The sequence below is a fragment of the Symphalangus syndactylus genome, chromosome 17 (assembly GCF_028878055.3).
Source record: "Symphalangus syndactylus isolate Jambi chromosome 17, NHGRI_mSymSyn1-v2.1_pri, whole genome shotgun sequence".
NCBI classification, from domain to species: Eukaryota; Metazoa; Chordata; class Mammalia; order Primates; family Hylobatidae; genus Symphalangus; species Symphalangus syndactylus.
This window is the reverse complement of record NC_072439.2, coordinates 22,724,498-22,740,335: the sequence shown is the minus strand read 5'-3', so window position 1 is coordinate 22,740,335 and position 15,838 is coordinate 22,724,498. Positions and strand designations below refer to the sequence as shown.

Sequence of the window (15,838 nt, the reverse complement as noted above, 5' to 3'; positions counted from 1 at the left end):
ATGCAGAAAAAGGACCTCTGCAAGGTGGGGAAATTTATCACAGATATTTATTGAGGGCCTGCTATGTACCAGGTGCTATGCTAGGAATTGGAGATGTAGCAATGAATAATATAGCTACAGTCTTCCCTTCTCTCATGGATCTTACAGTCTAGGTGTTTTTGGAAGAGCTGCAGCCTTTGAAGAAACATCTCTTGATGATGATATCATAGACTCCTTCCTACTGGGCAGATGAGGCAGAATGGGGCACAGGTGAGCCCAGATCTGATTGATGAGAAGGAACCAACCTTATGACGGTCTGGGGAAGAGCATTTCAGGCAGAGAGGTCAGCAGGTGCAAAAGCGCTGCGATGTGTTCAGGGAATAGCAAGGACCAGTGTGGCTAAAGCCTAAGTGAGGGAGAGGGGTGAGGGGTTGGAAAGGCTGACGGAAGCCAGATTACTTGTGGCCTAAGGGTCACGGTAAGGAGTTTCTATATTCATTTAAGGGGATTGGGAAACTATTAGAAGGGAGTTTTTAAAAGCAAGACAGCGACATGACCTGATTAATTTTTTTAGAAAGCCCACTTTGGTTTCTGGGAGGAAAACAGAGGGTCAAGTCAGAATCAGGAAGGAAAGTTAGGAGAAAATCCATTTGTCCACATGAGAAATGGTGACATGAATGTGGTGGTGGTAATGAAGATGTAGAGAAGCAGATATATTTTGGGTGTACAGAAAACAGGACTTGATGATGGGATTAGAGAAAGAGAGGAATCTAGAATAATGATAATAGCCAAGTCATTTATGCCTCACAACTCTATGAGAGTAGGCACTATTATTATTTTCTGTCTTCCTTCTCAGTAGGTACTATTATTACACCCACATTACAGATGACAAAACAGGCACAGCAAGGTGAAATCACTTGCCCAAAATTACACAGGTAGTAAGTGGCAAGCTTGTATTTCCAACCCAGCAGTCTGGTTCTAGAGCCACTTAGGTTTGGGGAAAGATAACGAAGGCATGTGTAGCTGACATTAAGAAAAAAGAAATATCAAGACCTAATGACTGGGTCTTTGGGAAATGGAAGAAGTCAAAGATGACTCAAAAAATGTCTCAGTTGTCCACAGAGAGGTGATAATTGAATCTGCAGGAGTTGATTACATTCCTAAGTGAGAGAAAACAAGTGTAAAGAAGGGAAAGGAAGCAGAGGATAAACTTTTCAGGGGGAAGGGGTGTTAAGACATTTAGGAGTGGGAGGAAGAACGCCAGCTTCCTCTCTATTCCAGAGTTTCCCAGAGCTCCCCATACTGTGCTTATCTTCCAGGAGGCCCTGCCTGGCTTCTCCTCTCCTCTCCCTCCCTTCCCCAGCACCATTCATAAAAAAAAGCTCATTCTCTGCTAATGCAGTGGTATACATATTTTGTGTACGTATTTCAGGAGTTTCTGGAAATAATGGTTGATTCTCATAAGAGAAGTTGTGCTCCCTTGGCTTCTGACAGTCTCTTCTCAGGTTATGAAAGTGAGTTAACCCTAGGTAACTAGCCTGTTATCTTGTTCATGAAGTGTAAGTTCTCAAAGGCCTAGGTTGTGCTGTAAAAAGAACTAGGAATGGGTAAGAAGGCAGATAGGATCCCCTTATTTATCCAGACATGTTGGTATTAAAGGGCCCGTAGGCCCAACTTTCACCTTGTTGCCCAGGCTGGTCTCAAACTCCTGGGTTCAAGCGATCTGCCCACCTCAGTCTTCCGAAGTGCTGGGATTACAGGTGTGAGCCACCATGCCCAGCTTTGTTGCATTGTTGAGAGCAAGCAAGAACTCTGAAGCCAGACTGCCTGGCCTTGAAAATCTCAGCTTAGTGTGCTGTCTTGGGCAAAGTGACTTAACTTCTCTGTGCCTCAGTCTCTCCATCTGTAAAATGATAATATATTCGTATATGTATGTAATATATTTTTAAAATAGAGTTTTGGGAATCAAATGTGCTTATCTATGGAAAGCTGTTGGCAAAGGGCCTGACAATGTATGATGTATGAAGACATGCTAAGCATCATGCTTGCTATTGAAATGAAGTATAGAGGAGGAAAAAAGCATCATGCTAGGTATTTTTAAATACATTGTTTCATTTAATTCTTCTAACAAGCTTCATTGAGGAAGAAACAGAGTTACTTGTCATAGTCAATACAGCAAGTAAGTATAACAGGAGAGTCAGGATTTAAGCCAGGTCTGACTGACTCCACCATCCTGCTTCTGAATGAAGAGAGCTGGAGTCCAGAGGCACTGTTTATGGGCATATGGGCCTTTTCTCACTGTTTGGGGCCAGAGAAGAAGCCCAGAGGGCAGTTTGCCCTGGAACATCTTAGCGTTTTTGTTTTGTTTTGTTTTTTGTTGTTTTTGGGTTTTTTTTTTTTTTTTTTTTTTTTTTGAGACAAAGTCTCGCTCTTGTCCCCCAGGCTGGAGTGCAGTGGCGCAATCTCAGCTCACTGCAACCTCCGCCTCCCAGGTTGAAGCAATTCTCCTGCCTCAGCCTCCTGAGTAGCTGGGATTACAGGCGCCTGCCACCACGCCCAGCTGATTTTTTGTATTTTTAGTAGAGACGGGGTTTCACCATGTTGGCCAGGCTGGTCTCGAACTCCTGACCTCAGGTGATCCACCCGTCTCGGCCCTCCAAAGTGCTAGGATTACAGGCGTGAGCTACCGTGCCCAGCCTTTCTCCAGGTGGGAGTGCAGTGGCACGATCTCAGCTCACTGAAGCCTCGACCTCCAGAACTCAGGTGATCCTCCCAAAGTAGCTAGGACTGCAGGTGCACGCCACCACGCCCAGCTAATTTTTGGATTTTTTGTAGAAACGGTTTTGCCATGTTGCCCAGGCTGCTGATTTGGAATCTTTGGCTTTTTTTTTTTTTTTTTTTTTTTTTTTTTTTGAGACAGGGTCTCACTCTATTGCCCAGGCTGGAGTGCGGTGGCACGATCTTGGCTCACTGCAACCTCTGCCTCCCAGCCTCAAGTGATTCTCCCGCCTCAGCCTCCCAAGTAGCTGGGGTTACAGGTGCATGCCACCACGCCTGGCTAATTTTTTTGTAATTTTTGTAGAGACAGGGTTTCACTATGTTGCCCAGGCTGGTCTTGAGCTCCTGAGCTCAAGCGATCCACTCACCCAGGCCTCCCAAAGTGCTGAGATTACAGGCGTGAGCCACTGCACCCAGCCCTCTTTACCATTTTGTTAACCTCATTTCCCACCTCTGGAGATGGTAGGGGCTTCCCAAGAAGATCACTTGGACCTCTTCAAGTATGGCAGCAATATTACTGGGCTGTTGGAGAGACTTTTGTTATAGAGGCTCCCCTCTTGTGTCTTTCCTCAGAGGCAAGGAGTCATTTTTGGTCACATGAGGACAAAGAGGCCAGACCAGTAGTGCATTCTGTTTTGCATGGGAATTGTCAAGGCTCTTTCAGTTTTAACTGAAACCCAACTCAAACTGGCCTAAGTCAAAAAGGAATTGATTCATCTATGTAACTGAAAAGAGTGGGCCACAAGGGGGAGGCTTCAGGCTAGCTGCATCTAGGTTTTAAATCATGTGAACAGATCTCCCTTTCCCCCTCCCCCATCTCTTGACTCTGCTGTCATCTGTGTTAGTTTCATTCTGAAGCAGGCTTCCACTATGAAATAGAAGAGGTGGCAACTGGTGACATCATGAGACGACGTATAATCTGAGCAACCCTAACCAAGAACTTATTTTCCTTAGTAGTTCCAGCAAAAATCCAGAGAGGACTATCCTTGGCCAGGCTTTACCCCATGTCCACTTCTGGAGCCAAGAAAGGCAGTTCCTTCTCCAAGGGGAACCCAGGGTGTTGATACTAGAAGATGGAAATGGTTACAGTAAGATGCTGCCACAGTGAGATGCCTCACCCAGGTCTCCCTCTCTCACTCCAGCCAAGCACATGGGATAGAAAGTAGCAGGCAGCCTCTGGCCCTTTAATGGAAGAGGGCCAATCCAGTCCTCTCCAGTTAACATCTAGACTGAACACAAAGCATCCTTCTCTCATCCAGAAGACATAGGAACCCTACCTTCAGGGATGATTTTTTTTAACAGTGAAATCTTAAAAGTAACTGTTTCACTAAAGCCTCCAGTATTTACTGAAGACTGTCAGAATCATCCTCCATCACTAGATCTTCTCCATCAGTCATGTTCCCTGAGCAGTGGGGTGACTTGAAGGTATAAACCAGAGAGGCCCAAGGGAGGGATAGTTAGCAGACTTCTGGTTTTTTTCTAGTTTGTGCTCATCTGTTCCAAGGACCACAGGTATGTCTTCTTCTGTGTAGTTGTTCACTATTGTTTCAATGTGATTTCCCGCATTTGAAAATAGGGGGATTTTACTTTAAAATCCAGATACCTGGCTCCTCTTTAGCGGGGGAAAAAAAAAACAAAAAACCTAAGACATAACAATACTGGACCGACATTCCTTCATTGTAGCAGTTGATAAGAGGTGGATAGTGACTTCTCCCTTTAGACCGGGTGTGGACTTTCCAACTCACCATAGTCTCAGTTGGCCTGCTTTGTTCAAAGCCTGGCCTTGTAAGCATCATGTTTGAGACCCTATTATGTCCCAAAGCTTTGCTTCTATCATTTGGCCTAGGGGGAAAAGCTGGATTAATGTTTAGTCAGCAGCTTTTTGGGTGGGTGGGGGGGGGAACAGTGCTGTTGCTTAGGAAAAGTAACAACCCAGTAAAAGAATTTATGGGAAAGAATGTGCACAACTTTGGTCTGTTTGTGGATTTGGTCGTTTTTTTGCTGTAAATGCTGTTGGCATATCAAACCTCCCGTCACAAATGTTCCCTCTGAAATAGTAACATGTCCTTCTATCTTATGAGTTGCCACCCAGTGAAGGAATCCCTCCCACTCCCAAGGGATGTTCATCCAGCCTCCGCTTGACCACTTCCAGCAGCCAGGGAGCTTATTACCTCCTCACATGGCAGCCAGTTCCATTCTTGGACAGATGCGTTATTTTAAAATTCTTCCTTATGTTGAAGCAGCTGCTGCCTCCTTGGGACTGAAAGCCACAAAATGCTGGAGCTGGGAAGGAAAACCGATTTTTTTTAGGCGCGTGAGCTACCACTCATCCACCCTGCATCCAGGGCAAACATTGATAATTAATCACAGCACTCTTTCTCACTGAGTCAGGAAGTATGCTGCCTTAAAATTGTTTTTAATTAAATTCTTTTTAAAAAATTACACAAGTAATATGTATTCACTTGCAACTAGTGAAATAATACAAAGTTATGTGAAGATAGTGTTGATAATCCCCTTGTTTCTCCAAGATAGTGTTAGCAGCCGAGGGTGTATTCTTCTATATGTTTATACACATATAGACATAAATATTCATATATAAGATATATAAGGGGTTTGGTATGTGGCTTTTTTAATTTAAAAAATGGCATTATATTGTACGTATTACTATGTAGCTTATGGACACCCCTCCAAGTAGTTACAGATCAAACATTGTATATAGCTTTGTTTTTTGTTTTGTTTTTGAGATGGAATCCCGCTCTGTCACCCAAGCTGGAGTGCAGTGGCATAATCTCAGCTCACTGCAGCCTCCACCTTCTGGGTTCAAGCGTTTCTTCTGACTCAGCTTCCCGAGTAGCTGGGACTACAGGCGCCCGCTACCACACTCGGCTAATTTTTGTATTTTTAGTAGAGATGGAGTTTTGCCATGTTGGCCAGGCTGGTCTCGAACTCCTGACCTCAAGTGATCTGCCTGCCTCAGCCTCCCAAAGTGCTAGAATTATAGGAGTGAGCCACCACGCCTGGCCAGATTAGGCGTGTTTTTAATAGATATGTTATATCGTACAATGTGGGATCTGCCCCAGTTTATTAATCATTCCCAATTAATGGATATTCCCATTCATTTCTTCAGGCTTCTTCTCATCGCAGTGCTCCAGGCAGCCACTACCAATCGATTGGAGTTAGCCTGTGAGGTAAAACCTATTTGTCATGTCTCACCCAGTCCAGCTCCTTATCCTACATTCTAGAGAAGAGAACAGACTAGCTCCGTGATCAAAGTGAATCAGTGGCTTGGGCAGGACTAGAACTGAATTTTCTTGACTTTCAGCATTTCCTATATCCCATGTTGTCACTCCCTTAGAGTCATCTACCCTGCTTTTCTCCTCTAGAGTAAAAGAACAAATATAATTTCTTTTCCGTGTGCTACCTCTTCAGATATTCAAAGTCAGTTATGCCATTCCCCTTGAGTCTTCTCTTCCCCAGAGGAAATCTCAGCGCCTTCAATTTTTTTTTCTTAAAACAAGGTTTTCAAATCCCTTTACCATCCTATGAGCTGTTCCTTCTATCTTCTTTCCCCCCAGGGCTATATAAATTCCAAGTGTGGCTTCCACATTCACCTTCTATAGCTATTTATTTATTCAATAAATATATATTGAGCACATTCTACGTGCCAGGCACTGTTGTAGGTACTGGCTGACTGTATGGCTTGCGTTTTGGTCAGTAGAGAGAAACATAAATAAGATGATACCTGAGAGTGCCAAATTATATAGGAATGAAATAGTGTTAATATAATTGGAGGAGAAACTCCTGAGATTGGATGGTCAGGGAAGCTGTCTCTGAATAAATGACAGTGAGCTGAGACCTGAATGACAGGAGCCAGCTTCTAGGGGAAGACAATTCCACTGAATAAGAAATAATTTGGTACAAGATGAGGTTGGAGTGGCCACAGGAGTCCTATAGGGCTCTGTAGGCCAAGATAAGATGTTTGGAATTTGTTTAGATTTTTTTTTTTTTTTTTCTGAGACAGAGTTGCCCTGTCACTCAGGCTGGAGTGCAGTGGCATGATCTCAGCTCACTGCAACCTCCGCCTCCCAGCTTCAAGCAATTCTCGTCCCTCAGCCCCCCAAGTCGCTGGGATTACAGGTGTGCAGTAGCACGCCTGGCTAATTTTTGTATTTTTAGTAGAGATGGGATTTCGCCACTTTGGCCAGTCTGATCTTGAACTCCTGACCTCAAGTGATCCACCCGCCTTAGCCTCCCAAAGTGCTGGGATTACAGGTGAGAGCCACCACGCCCGACCTTGTTTAGATTTTATTTAAGTGCAATGGGAAGTCATTGGAGAATTTTAGGCCAGGGAGATGACATCTGATTTCCCCTTTAAAAAAAATTGCTGGACGCTTGTTTAACTTGGAGCAAGGTTTCATTTTCCCTCATACCTTTCCTGCTTCTTACATCCAAAGGGATTGGCAACCAGGCCAGTTCAGTCTGTTTAGGGGTCCCACAGGGGATCTGTGAGGCAAGTCACAGCCATTGCCTAATGCACCCCACAGCCCTCCTCAGCAAGTGCACGGAAGTTCACAGAGATGTGAGTAGCTCCATTAGACCTGAGCCCAGTAGGTTCAATGGGTCTTTGTATGAAGTTCTCAGTCCAGGGAACCTTAGTCCTTTGGCAGCCAGAGGGGGATGCAGCTGAATGTGGTTTGAGGATAGAGCCAAGGGCACTGGTTGCAAGAGAGACAGATGGAAGAAATGTTGAGTGGAGATGTGGAGCTCGAGACACTTAGAAAAAGGCTTCGGAGTGGTGTCCAGAAACCAACCAACTGAAAAATAGGTCTGTTGTTTGCCCAGTTGAAATAACTTTTCTGTAGTTCCTGCCTAAGAGGGGAATTTGGACACTTTGTAGCTTATGAGTTTTTGACTTTTGATCTGTCCCCTTCCCCTCAGGTTGGCATTTTCTTTGCTCCCAGAAGGAGCCTGAGGCAAGCTGGCATCTCTGGAAGTCAGGGGGACTTCCCAACCAGAGAGTTTAGGTTTGGAGCAGCCTTCAGGGGAATTAAGAGGGCAGGGAGCGATTCATCTCAGAATAGAGATGGGTGAAATCTGATAAATCAGAGCTGTGCCTTTTCCAGAGTCAGGGAGCTGGGTTAGAGAGGGTGAGATTCCCTCAGCCTGTTGGTGATCTTTGAAAAGCCCTTTGTCCATGCCCACACCTGATAGATACCCAGCCAGTTACTAATCAGATGGCTGCCTGCATACCTGAGATCTCCACCAGGGTCACTACCCCACCATCCATCCTCTACCCAGCATTGCGGGTCTAGCTTGAAGTAATTTAAAGAGCCCTTGGAGTCCTATCAGTAGGTTAGCAGTCTACACTGTCCAGCTCTCAGAGAAGGTGGCCAGAAACCAGCAAGGTCAGAGATGTGCTGTGCTTAGTCATGTCACCTTGGGCCAGATCGCCATCAATTCATATCTTTTCTCATAATTTGCAGCCTACTATTTCCCACTTCTGAAAAATCTTTCCAGTGTATTTTCTGGTTAAATCCGCTTCCTTTGACACTATGACAGCTAGGTGTGAGGGCCAAAATCTCCTTGGTCTCTGGGATAGGCATCTAAGTCCCAGTCACGCCTTTTCTCTGGATCTGAAGATTTGGGTGAAAGTAGCTTTATTATCTGGTGTTGGCTTCATCTTTCTTCCAGGAGCTCAGCAGAGCAAGTACCCTGAAAGAGAAAGGCGTGAGGCCTTCATGCCCCCTCAACCCACACTCACCAGGCAAGTTTCAGCCCCTTCTTTCTGTTTGACCCCTTTGCTTCCTTTTTCAGGAAACTGGAGAGGCGTGGCTGGACCAAGACCTCCCCCCATGTGAGCAGGCTTCCTCCTCCCCCAACAACCGTTGCCACCACGCCCAGAAACATCCTTAAGCCCTGGCCCTCAGGGGAAAGGTAACAGGAGGCCAGAGCCGGGACCATGTGACGGCGCTGGCCCTCGCCACCGCCGTCCCCCCACCCTGGCCCCAGGCCTGGCACCATGATGTTCCGAGACCAGGTGGGCATCCTCGCTGGCTGGTTCAAGGGCTGGAATGAGTGTGAGCAGACAGTGGCCCTGCTGTCACTTCTGAAACGGGTCACCCGTACCCAGGCCCGCTTCCTGCAGCTCTGCCTGGAGCACTCACTGGCGGACTGCAATGACATCCACCTGCTGGAGTCGGAGGCCAACAGTGCTGGTGAGTCTCCACCCTTAGAGATGGGAGCACAGCAGGAGGGAGACCTGGAACAGATGTCACATGGCTAAGAAGGTCAACCCAACAATGGGGCTAAAAAACGTGGGTTCTAGGCTTGGTGGGTGGGGAGTTCCTTACCTCCTAGATTGTCATCATGGGTCTTCTGGGACTGTGTTGCCATAAATCCTCAGGCATGGCATGGTGGACTTAATGGGAGAAGGCAATGCAAACTGGAAACTCCCCATAACAGGAAGATCATGTAGAGTGGCTTATGTGGGCTGCTGAAAGGAACAGACTAAAGTCATGAAAGGGGTATAGAAGGTGAGCAGTAATTAATTTCTTAAGCTTCAGGATATCAGGGCTAGGAGGGAATTTTAGAACTCTTGCAAAATTCATGTCATCCTATACTAGTCTTTACCCTCAAAGGTAGGTTGGACTTAAAGCCTAAGCAGCTTCCAGAGAGCTTTGAATTTAGATGCAGTTCATCCTGTCAGTTCCCTGAGTACTTATTAGAGAGGTGAGATTGGCATTGGGATGGGTGAGCCAGGATTCTCTAAGACCTGTCCCTTAGGCCCCAGTTGTAGACAGGAGTCAGGCGAGAATCAGGGGCTACTGCTGAAGCTACTCTGGCTGTCTGGGCCTCCACAGGGCTGGATGGAGAGCTCTTGGCCCCAGTGACCGATGGGAGAGATGGAGGCCAGAGAAGAAGGAGGGTAGTGGATACCCGAAAGCTAGCTGGGAAGGGCATCAAGGGGCTCCATGCAGTTTGTCCAAATTAATCACCCTAACTCTTTGCACCTTCTTCTTCTTCAGAATAATAGTTCATATTGAGCCCTTACAGCAAGCCAAGTACTGTCTTTACTTGTATATTAACTTTAAAAGCAGTGTTCTTGGCCAGATGCAGTGGCTCACACCTGTAATCCCAGCACTTTAGGAGGCTGAGGCAGGCAGATCACCTGAGGTCAGGAGTTCGAGACCAGCCTGGTTAACGTGGCAAAACCCCGTCTCTATTAAAAGTACAAAAATTAGCTGGGCATGGTGGCAGGCACCTGTAATCCCAGCTACTTGGGAGGCTGAGGCAAGAGAATCTCTTGAACCCGGGAGGCGGAGGTTGCAGTGAGCCAAGATCATGCCATTGCACTCCAGCCTGGGCTACGAGCGAAACTCTGTCTCAAACAAAAAAAAGCAGTGTTCTTATGTGGCTCTCAAGTCAGACCGTCTAAGTTTAAATCCCATTTCTGTTACTTGCCATATAACCAAGTACTTTAACCTCTCTGTGCCTCAGTTTCCTGCGTGCCACCACACCTGGCTAATTTTTGTATTTTTAATAGAGATGGGGTTTCACCATGTTGGTGAGGCTGGTCTCGAACTCCTGACCTCATAATCTGCCCACCTCAGCCTCCCAAAGTGCTGGGATTACAGGCATGAGCCACCGCACCCAGCCAGTTTCCTCATCTTAAATTCAAGATGATGTCCTGAGAAGTATGTAACTTCAGTAAAAAAAAAAAAAAAAAAAGGAAAGAAAAAAGATGATAATTATATCTACCTTCTAGGGTAGTTGTGAGGATTCAGTGAATTAACACATGTAGCTTCCTACGTCCCTGACATGTAGTAAACAATAACTGTCAGTTGTTAATGTCAATAACTCAATTAGTCCTCACAACAACCCCATGAGGTAGGTCCTGTCATTAACCCCATTTTACAGGTGAGGAAACAAGCATGGGCTGCTAGGATTGGGATTTGGGGAGCCACAGAGCTGCCTGGCCTCCCTCATCTCCCCAGGCCCACCTGCCTTAGCAACAGTCACCCTTATTTTACTGAGTTTTTGTGTGGAAGTCACAGAAGCAGCATGATTGTAGGGGGAGACGATTACTCAGGCCAGAGGTCACATTAGCTTAGTTCCTAGTCTGGCAATAAGTTATCAGTCCTAGACAAAGAGCAATAAGAACCCAGCTCAACTGCAGCAGGCTCAGAGCTCAGCCATTTCTCACCCCTGCCACACTCCCCACCACTCTAACACTAAAGGCGGGAGTTCTGTTTGTGGTATGACTCTGCCTTTAGAGTGGGGGCTCCTGTTGGGCAGGCCAGTGTCTTACACAGCTTCGTCACACATCCCCACTGCCCCATCCTGAGCAGGCAGTTGGATTACCACTGGGTGCCACTCTTAGCTGTATATCAGAATCACCAGTAGTACTTAGTAATTTGAGTATTTTTAGTTAGTGCTTTTGTTTTCACAACTTGTAGTAAAATCAGATAGTACAAAAGGTGAAAGTGAGGTTTTTCTTCCAGACTTCATGTTCTCATTTCCTTATGTTTTATGAGATAAATTCCCTGCATATATGAATGCATACATATTCTCCTTCCAACTTTGTCATTGTTTTGTCTTAATACATATGGCCAAACATGCATATTAACCAGTTTGGTTTTTTCACTTACCAATGTGATTTGAAGATCATTCCATATTCAGCACATACATCTATATCTCATTAAGTATTTATTTACACCTCACAACAACTCTGTACTCCCCTGTTACTCCCCCATTTTATAGAGGAGACTGTAGGTCTGGAGATATTAAATGACTTGCCGTGGGTCACACAATTGATAAGAGGTAGAGTTCAAATTTGACTTCAGAGTTCTTTAGAGTTCTTGACCAACAGACTCTTCCACATGGTACATGTGGTCTTCCTCTTACAAACAGTGATGTAATGAGTACCCTTTAAACATCTCTAGGATGAACTCCTCAGATTCTGCAGAACTGCTAGTTTAAAGGTATATGCGATTAAAATATTTGTTCTCCAGGCCAGGCACGGTGGCTCAAGCCTGTAATCCCAGCACTTTGGGAGGCCGAGGCGGGCGGATCACGAGGTCAGGAGATCGAGACCATCCTGGCTAACACGGTGAAACCCTGTCTCTATTAAAAATACAAAAAATTAGCCAGGCGTGGTGGCGGGCGCCTGTAGTCCCAGCTACTCGGGAGGCTGAGGCAGGAGAATGGTGTGAACCCAGGAGGCGGAGCTTGCAGTGAGCCAAGATTACGCCACTGCACTCCAGCCTGGGTGACAGAGCAAGACTCTGTCTCAAAAAAAATAATAAAAAAAATAAAATAAAATACTTGTTCTCACCACATTGCCCTTGAAAGACATTCTGCATTTTATACAAATAACCCGAGGCCCATTCCCAGATGGTTTGCAGTGGGATATTGGTGGTAATGCCTAGCCAGGGTTGAGAAGTGCTGTGAAATGAATTGAAAGATGAATGAATATATGAATCAAGGTTTTTATCCATAGCCCCATATCAGATGCTGAGAATAACAAGCTGGTACTTAAATGGGTGGAGAGGAAAGGAAAACTTAGAATGAGGGAGGGCCATGGTGTGTTCCAGAGTCAGCAGGAAGCTTGCCAGGACTGGAGCAAAGCATGACTTGAAAGAGAAGTGATCACAGAGGTAAATTCTGGTAGAGTCTTGAATGCCTGTTTTCTAGTAGACCTAAGGGCTCTAAGACTAAGAAGCAGGTGCCTCCTGTCTCACTCCTGCCCTCAAGTAGAACCCCACCTGCCTTATTTGTAAAGGAAGGTGCTACTTTCTGGGCCTAGAGACCTGCCTCAAAGAAGGAGCTGTTCATACTCTTGTTTCTCCTCTGGTTATTATGGCCTTCCCATTCCCTGGTGTTTCTCAAACTTGCATCATCCTCAGAATCACTGGGGATAGGTGACTGTTAAAATCCAGATTTCTGCCCCCCATAGACCTACTGAATCAGAATCCTGAGGGTATGGGCCTGGGAACGAGTACCCAGGTTCTTCTGCTCACTAGGCAGTGTGAGAGGTGATGCCCTGCTGGGTGATTCATTTGTTGTGAGACATGAGACACCCAAGAGTTGTAGATCCAGCTCTCCACTAACACCTCTTGTGACCTGGATCAGTCCTGCCTGACGCTCTCGGGCCTCAGGATCCCCATTTGGACGGTGAGGGGGTTGTTCTGGTACTTTCCAGGTACTTCTTGGGCTCTGAAATAATGTGCCAAAGAAGACAGAGCCACAGCCAAGCATACTACTTTCTTTTGGGAGAGGCCCAGCACATTATTCTAGGGCAAAGAGTTCTTAATATTTAGCGGGATGGACCAGTCAGAAAATCTTCCCCTCCTCCCCACCATCCCCAAAAAGATGCACAGCTACTCCACAAACCAAATCTTGAGTTCAATTGGTTCACTAGTCCCCAGTTAAGAGTTGCCTGGCCAGGCGCCGTGGCTCACGCCTGTAATCCCAGCACTTTGGGAGGCCAAGGCAGGCAGATCATGAGGTCAGGAGATTGAGACCATCCTGGCTAACATGGTGAAAACCTGTCTCTACTAAAAATACAAAAAATTAGCCAGGCGTGGTGGTGGGTACCTGTAGTCCCAGCTACTTGGGAGGCTGAGGCAGGAGAATGGCGTGAACCCAGGAGGCGGAGTTTGCAGTGAGCCGAGATTGCGCCACTGTACTCCAGCCTGGGCAACAGAGTGAGACTCCATCTAAAAAAAAAAAAAAAAAAAGAGTTGCCCGTCTCCCCGGCCAGGTGCAGTGTGGCTCACGCCTGTAATCCCAACACTTTCGGAGGCCAAGGTGGGCGGATCACGAGGTCAGGAGATCGAGACCATCCTGGCTAACACGATGAAACCCCGTCTCTACTAAAAATACAAAAAAATTAACCGGGCATGGTGGCGGGCGCCTGTAGTCCCAGCTACTCGGGAGGCTGAGGCAGGAGAATGGCATGAACCCAGGAGGCAGAGGAGCTTGCAGTGATCCGAGATCGCACCACTGCACTCCAGCCTGGGCGGCAGAGCCAGACTGTCTCAAAAAAAAAAAAAAAAAAAAAAGTTGCCTGTCTCCAAGCCCTTCTTTAGCTTAATCCCTTCAAACCTGGAGAGCTGAACCCCTGCTTTTTTGTGGGTTGTATCTCCATGTCCCACCGAACCAACCTTACTACTTCCTCCAGTTCTCCAGGGAGACCTTGGGTGTGGGTCATAGCTGCTCTGACAGGTCAGGTAGCACAGAGCTGACCTGCTCAGATAGGTCAGGTACCTGCTCAGATAGGTTAGGTAGCACAGAGCTGACCTAGGTGAGTATGTCCCTAGCTTTGTGTTAGAATCCCCCAAGGCCTTTCTAAAAATAATGTGAAGCCCAGGTCCTATCCCTGGAGATGTAAAGCTCCCTGGTTGACTCTTGTGTGCTCCCAGTGGAGAACCACTTGTCTTGATGCTGACGCTGATTTTGGGTAGGCCCGGGAAGCTGGTGAGGATACTGTTGGGTGACTTACTAGAAGTGGGGAGTCGGGGCTTATAGCTGTGGAAAGCCTGGCCTAGGTCGTCGCTTCCTCTCAGGCAGCTGGGAAGGTATAGGGAAGTCCTCCAGCACAGGCAGCCAGCATCAGTTTCATGGAAGTAGGACATGAGGCGCAACACCTAGAAACAGAAAAGCAATATTCCAAGGGTCTCTGGAACAGGGAAGAAGAGGTCCCAGGTTGCCCCTTTTTGTGATCCCTGTTTGTTCTCCAGGTGCTGTCTTTCCTGCCTCTTTGGAGCTAGAACAATAACCCTGGTCCTCTCCTTTCCTCTGATGCTGACTTGGACCAGAAGGCTGTTCCTATGGACAGGAGGGAGGAGACTAGGGTCAGGGGAGCTGAATTCCACTTCCCTCCATTGTCCTGTAGCTTCCTGGGAGACATTTCCTGTATTTTCTTCCCACCTCCTATTCTGAGTCAGTCTGCATATCTAGCAGGTTTAAACTCCTCCCTCTCTGGCTCATTCAATCTGGGTGAGGAAACTGAGGCCAGGAGGGGCAATGGCAAGTGAGTCACCAGAGCTCAGCCCTGTCCTCCACCCTCCACTTTCAGGCTCTGCTTGACAGTTCATCTAACAAAAATGTGAGCCCCCTGCCCTCCCCTGTGTCCATGTGAGCTGGGGTGAGGCAGAGAAGGTCATGTTTAGAGCCAAACCCTAGCCCCTCTGACTGGTGCCTGAGGCTACTCCAATTGTTGCACCAGGCCAGTACATAAGAATGGGTTTGCTCTTAGGGCAGTCTCGTTTGGTGCCTGTAATTTGCCAGGACCCAGGGTCATGACCTACTTAGCTCTAGTCACCTGGCCAGCTCTGCCCTGCTGCCACTATAGCCAAGGAGGACATTTATACGCACAGCCTTCCTCGACCTCTCCATGTTTGCAGAGTCCAGGTTTGCAGCTTGGTGAGAAGCAGCCATTGGCGTCTTGGCATTCCCCAGTCCCTTCCCCCATCCGCCCACCTCCAGAATTTCATCATTGCTTGTTGTACATCTAGCTCCAAGGAAGCAGAGATGTGTCTGTTTTTGGTAAATAACTGTATGAAATTCCCCACCCCTGTCGGGAATCTTAAGGGGAAGGCCCAGATGTGCTCTTGTACATGAACTGTTCCCACCAGCCCTGAAACAGCATGGGCTCTAGATTCAACCAGGAGCAACAACAATAATAGTTAAAATGTACTTGAGCACTTAACCACATGCCAGACGCTTTGCGTGATTGTCTCATTGACTCTTTACAACAACCCTATGAGGTAGAGGCCTTACAGTCCCCATTGCACAGAAGAGACCAGGGATCAGAGAGGTTAAAGAACTGGCCCACAATTATATTGAGTTAGGTCATGGAGGCAGAGCTAGATTTTGAACCCAGCAAGTTTGCCTGTTGAACTTGTGCTCTTACTTAGTATACTCTGCTAGGACCTGAGACAGAGTACACCACTACCTTCCAGGGGACCATCTGGGTTCAATTGTGCAGGTATTCGTTGGGCCTCTGCTGTGCCTCCACTCTGGGCCAGGCTTTTTCTGATCTGGGCAGGAAACTAGAAGTTCCATCCCCACCCATTAT

At 46.8% G+C, this 15,838-nt stretch overlaps 1 protein-coding gene across 14 annotated transcripts in view; it reads left to right on the top strand.

Moving 5' to 3' along the window:
• The window catches only part of SAMD4B (sterile alpha motif domain containing 4B), a 48,997-nt gene that overhangs the window by 5,725 nt on the left and 27,434 nt on the right, over positions 1 to 15,838 (top strand). For 4 of the 14 annotated variants that reach the window (XM_055251262.2, XM_055251271.2, XM_055251267.2 and 1 more), the window contains exons 2-3: positions 5,885 to 5,945; positions 8,572 to 8,972. The exons of 1 other annotated variant lie outside the window; for it this stretch is intronic. In XM_055251262.2, coding sequence (XP_055107237.2) covers positions 8,777 to 8,972 — 196 coding nt within the window. In that variant the 5' untranslated portion in view covers positions 5,885 to 5,945; positions 8,572 to 8,776. Of the gene's footprint in view, positions 1 to 147; positions 250 to 2,897; positions 4,270 to 5,884; positions 5,946 to 8,571; positions 8,973 to 15,838 lie in introns of those variants that run through there. 9 more of the 14 variants (XM_055251261.2, XM_055251270.2, XM_055251266.2 and 6 more) reach the window with 5 other exon arrangements.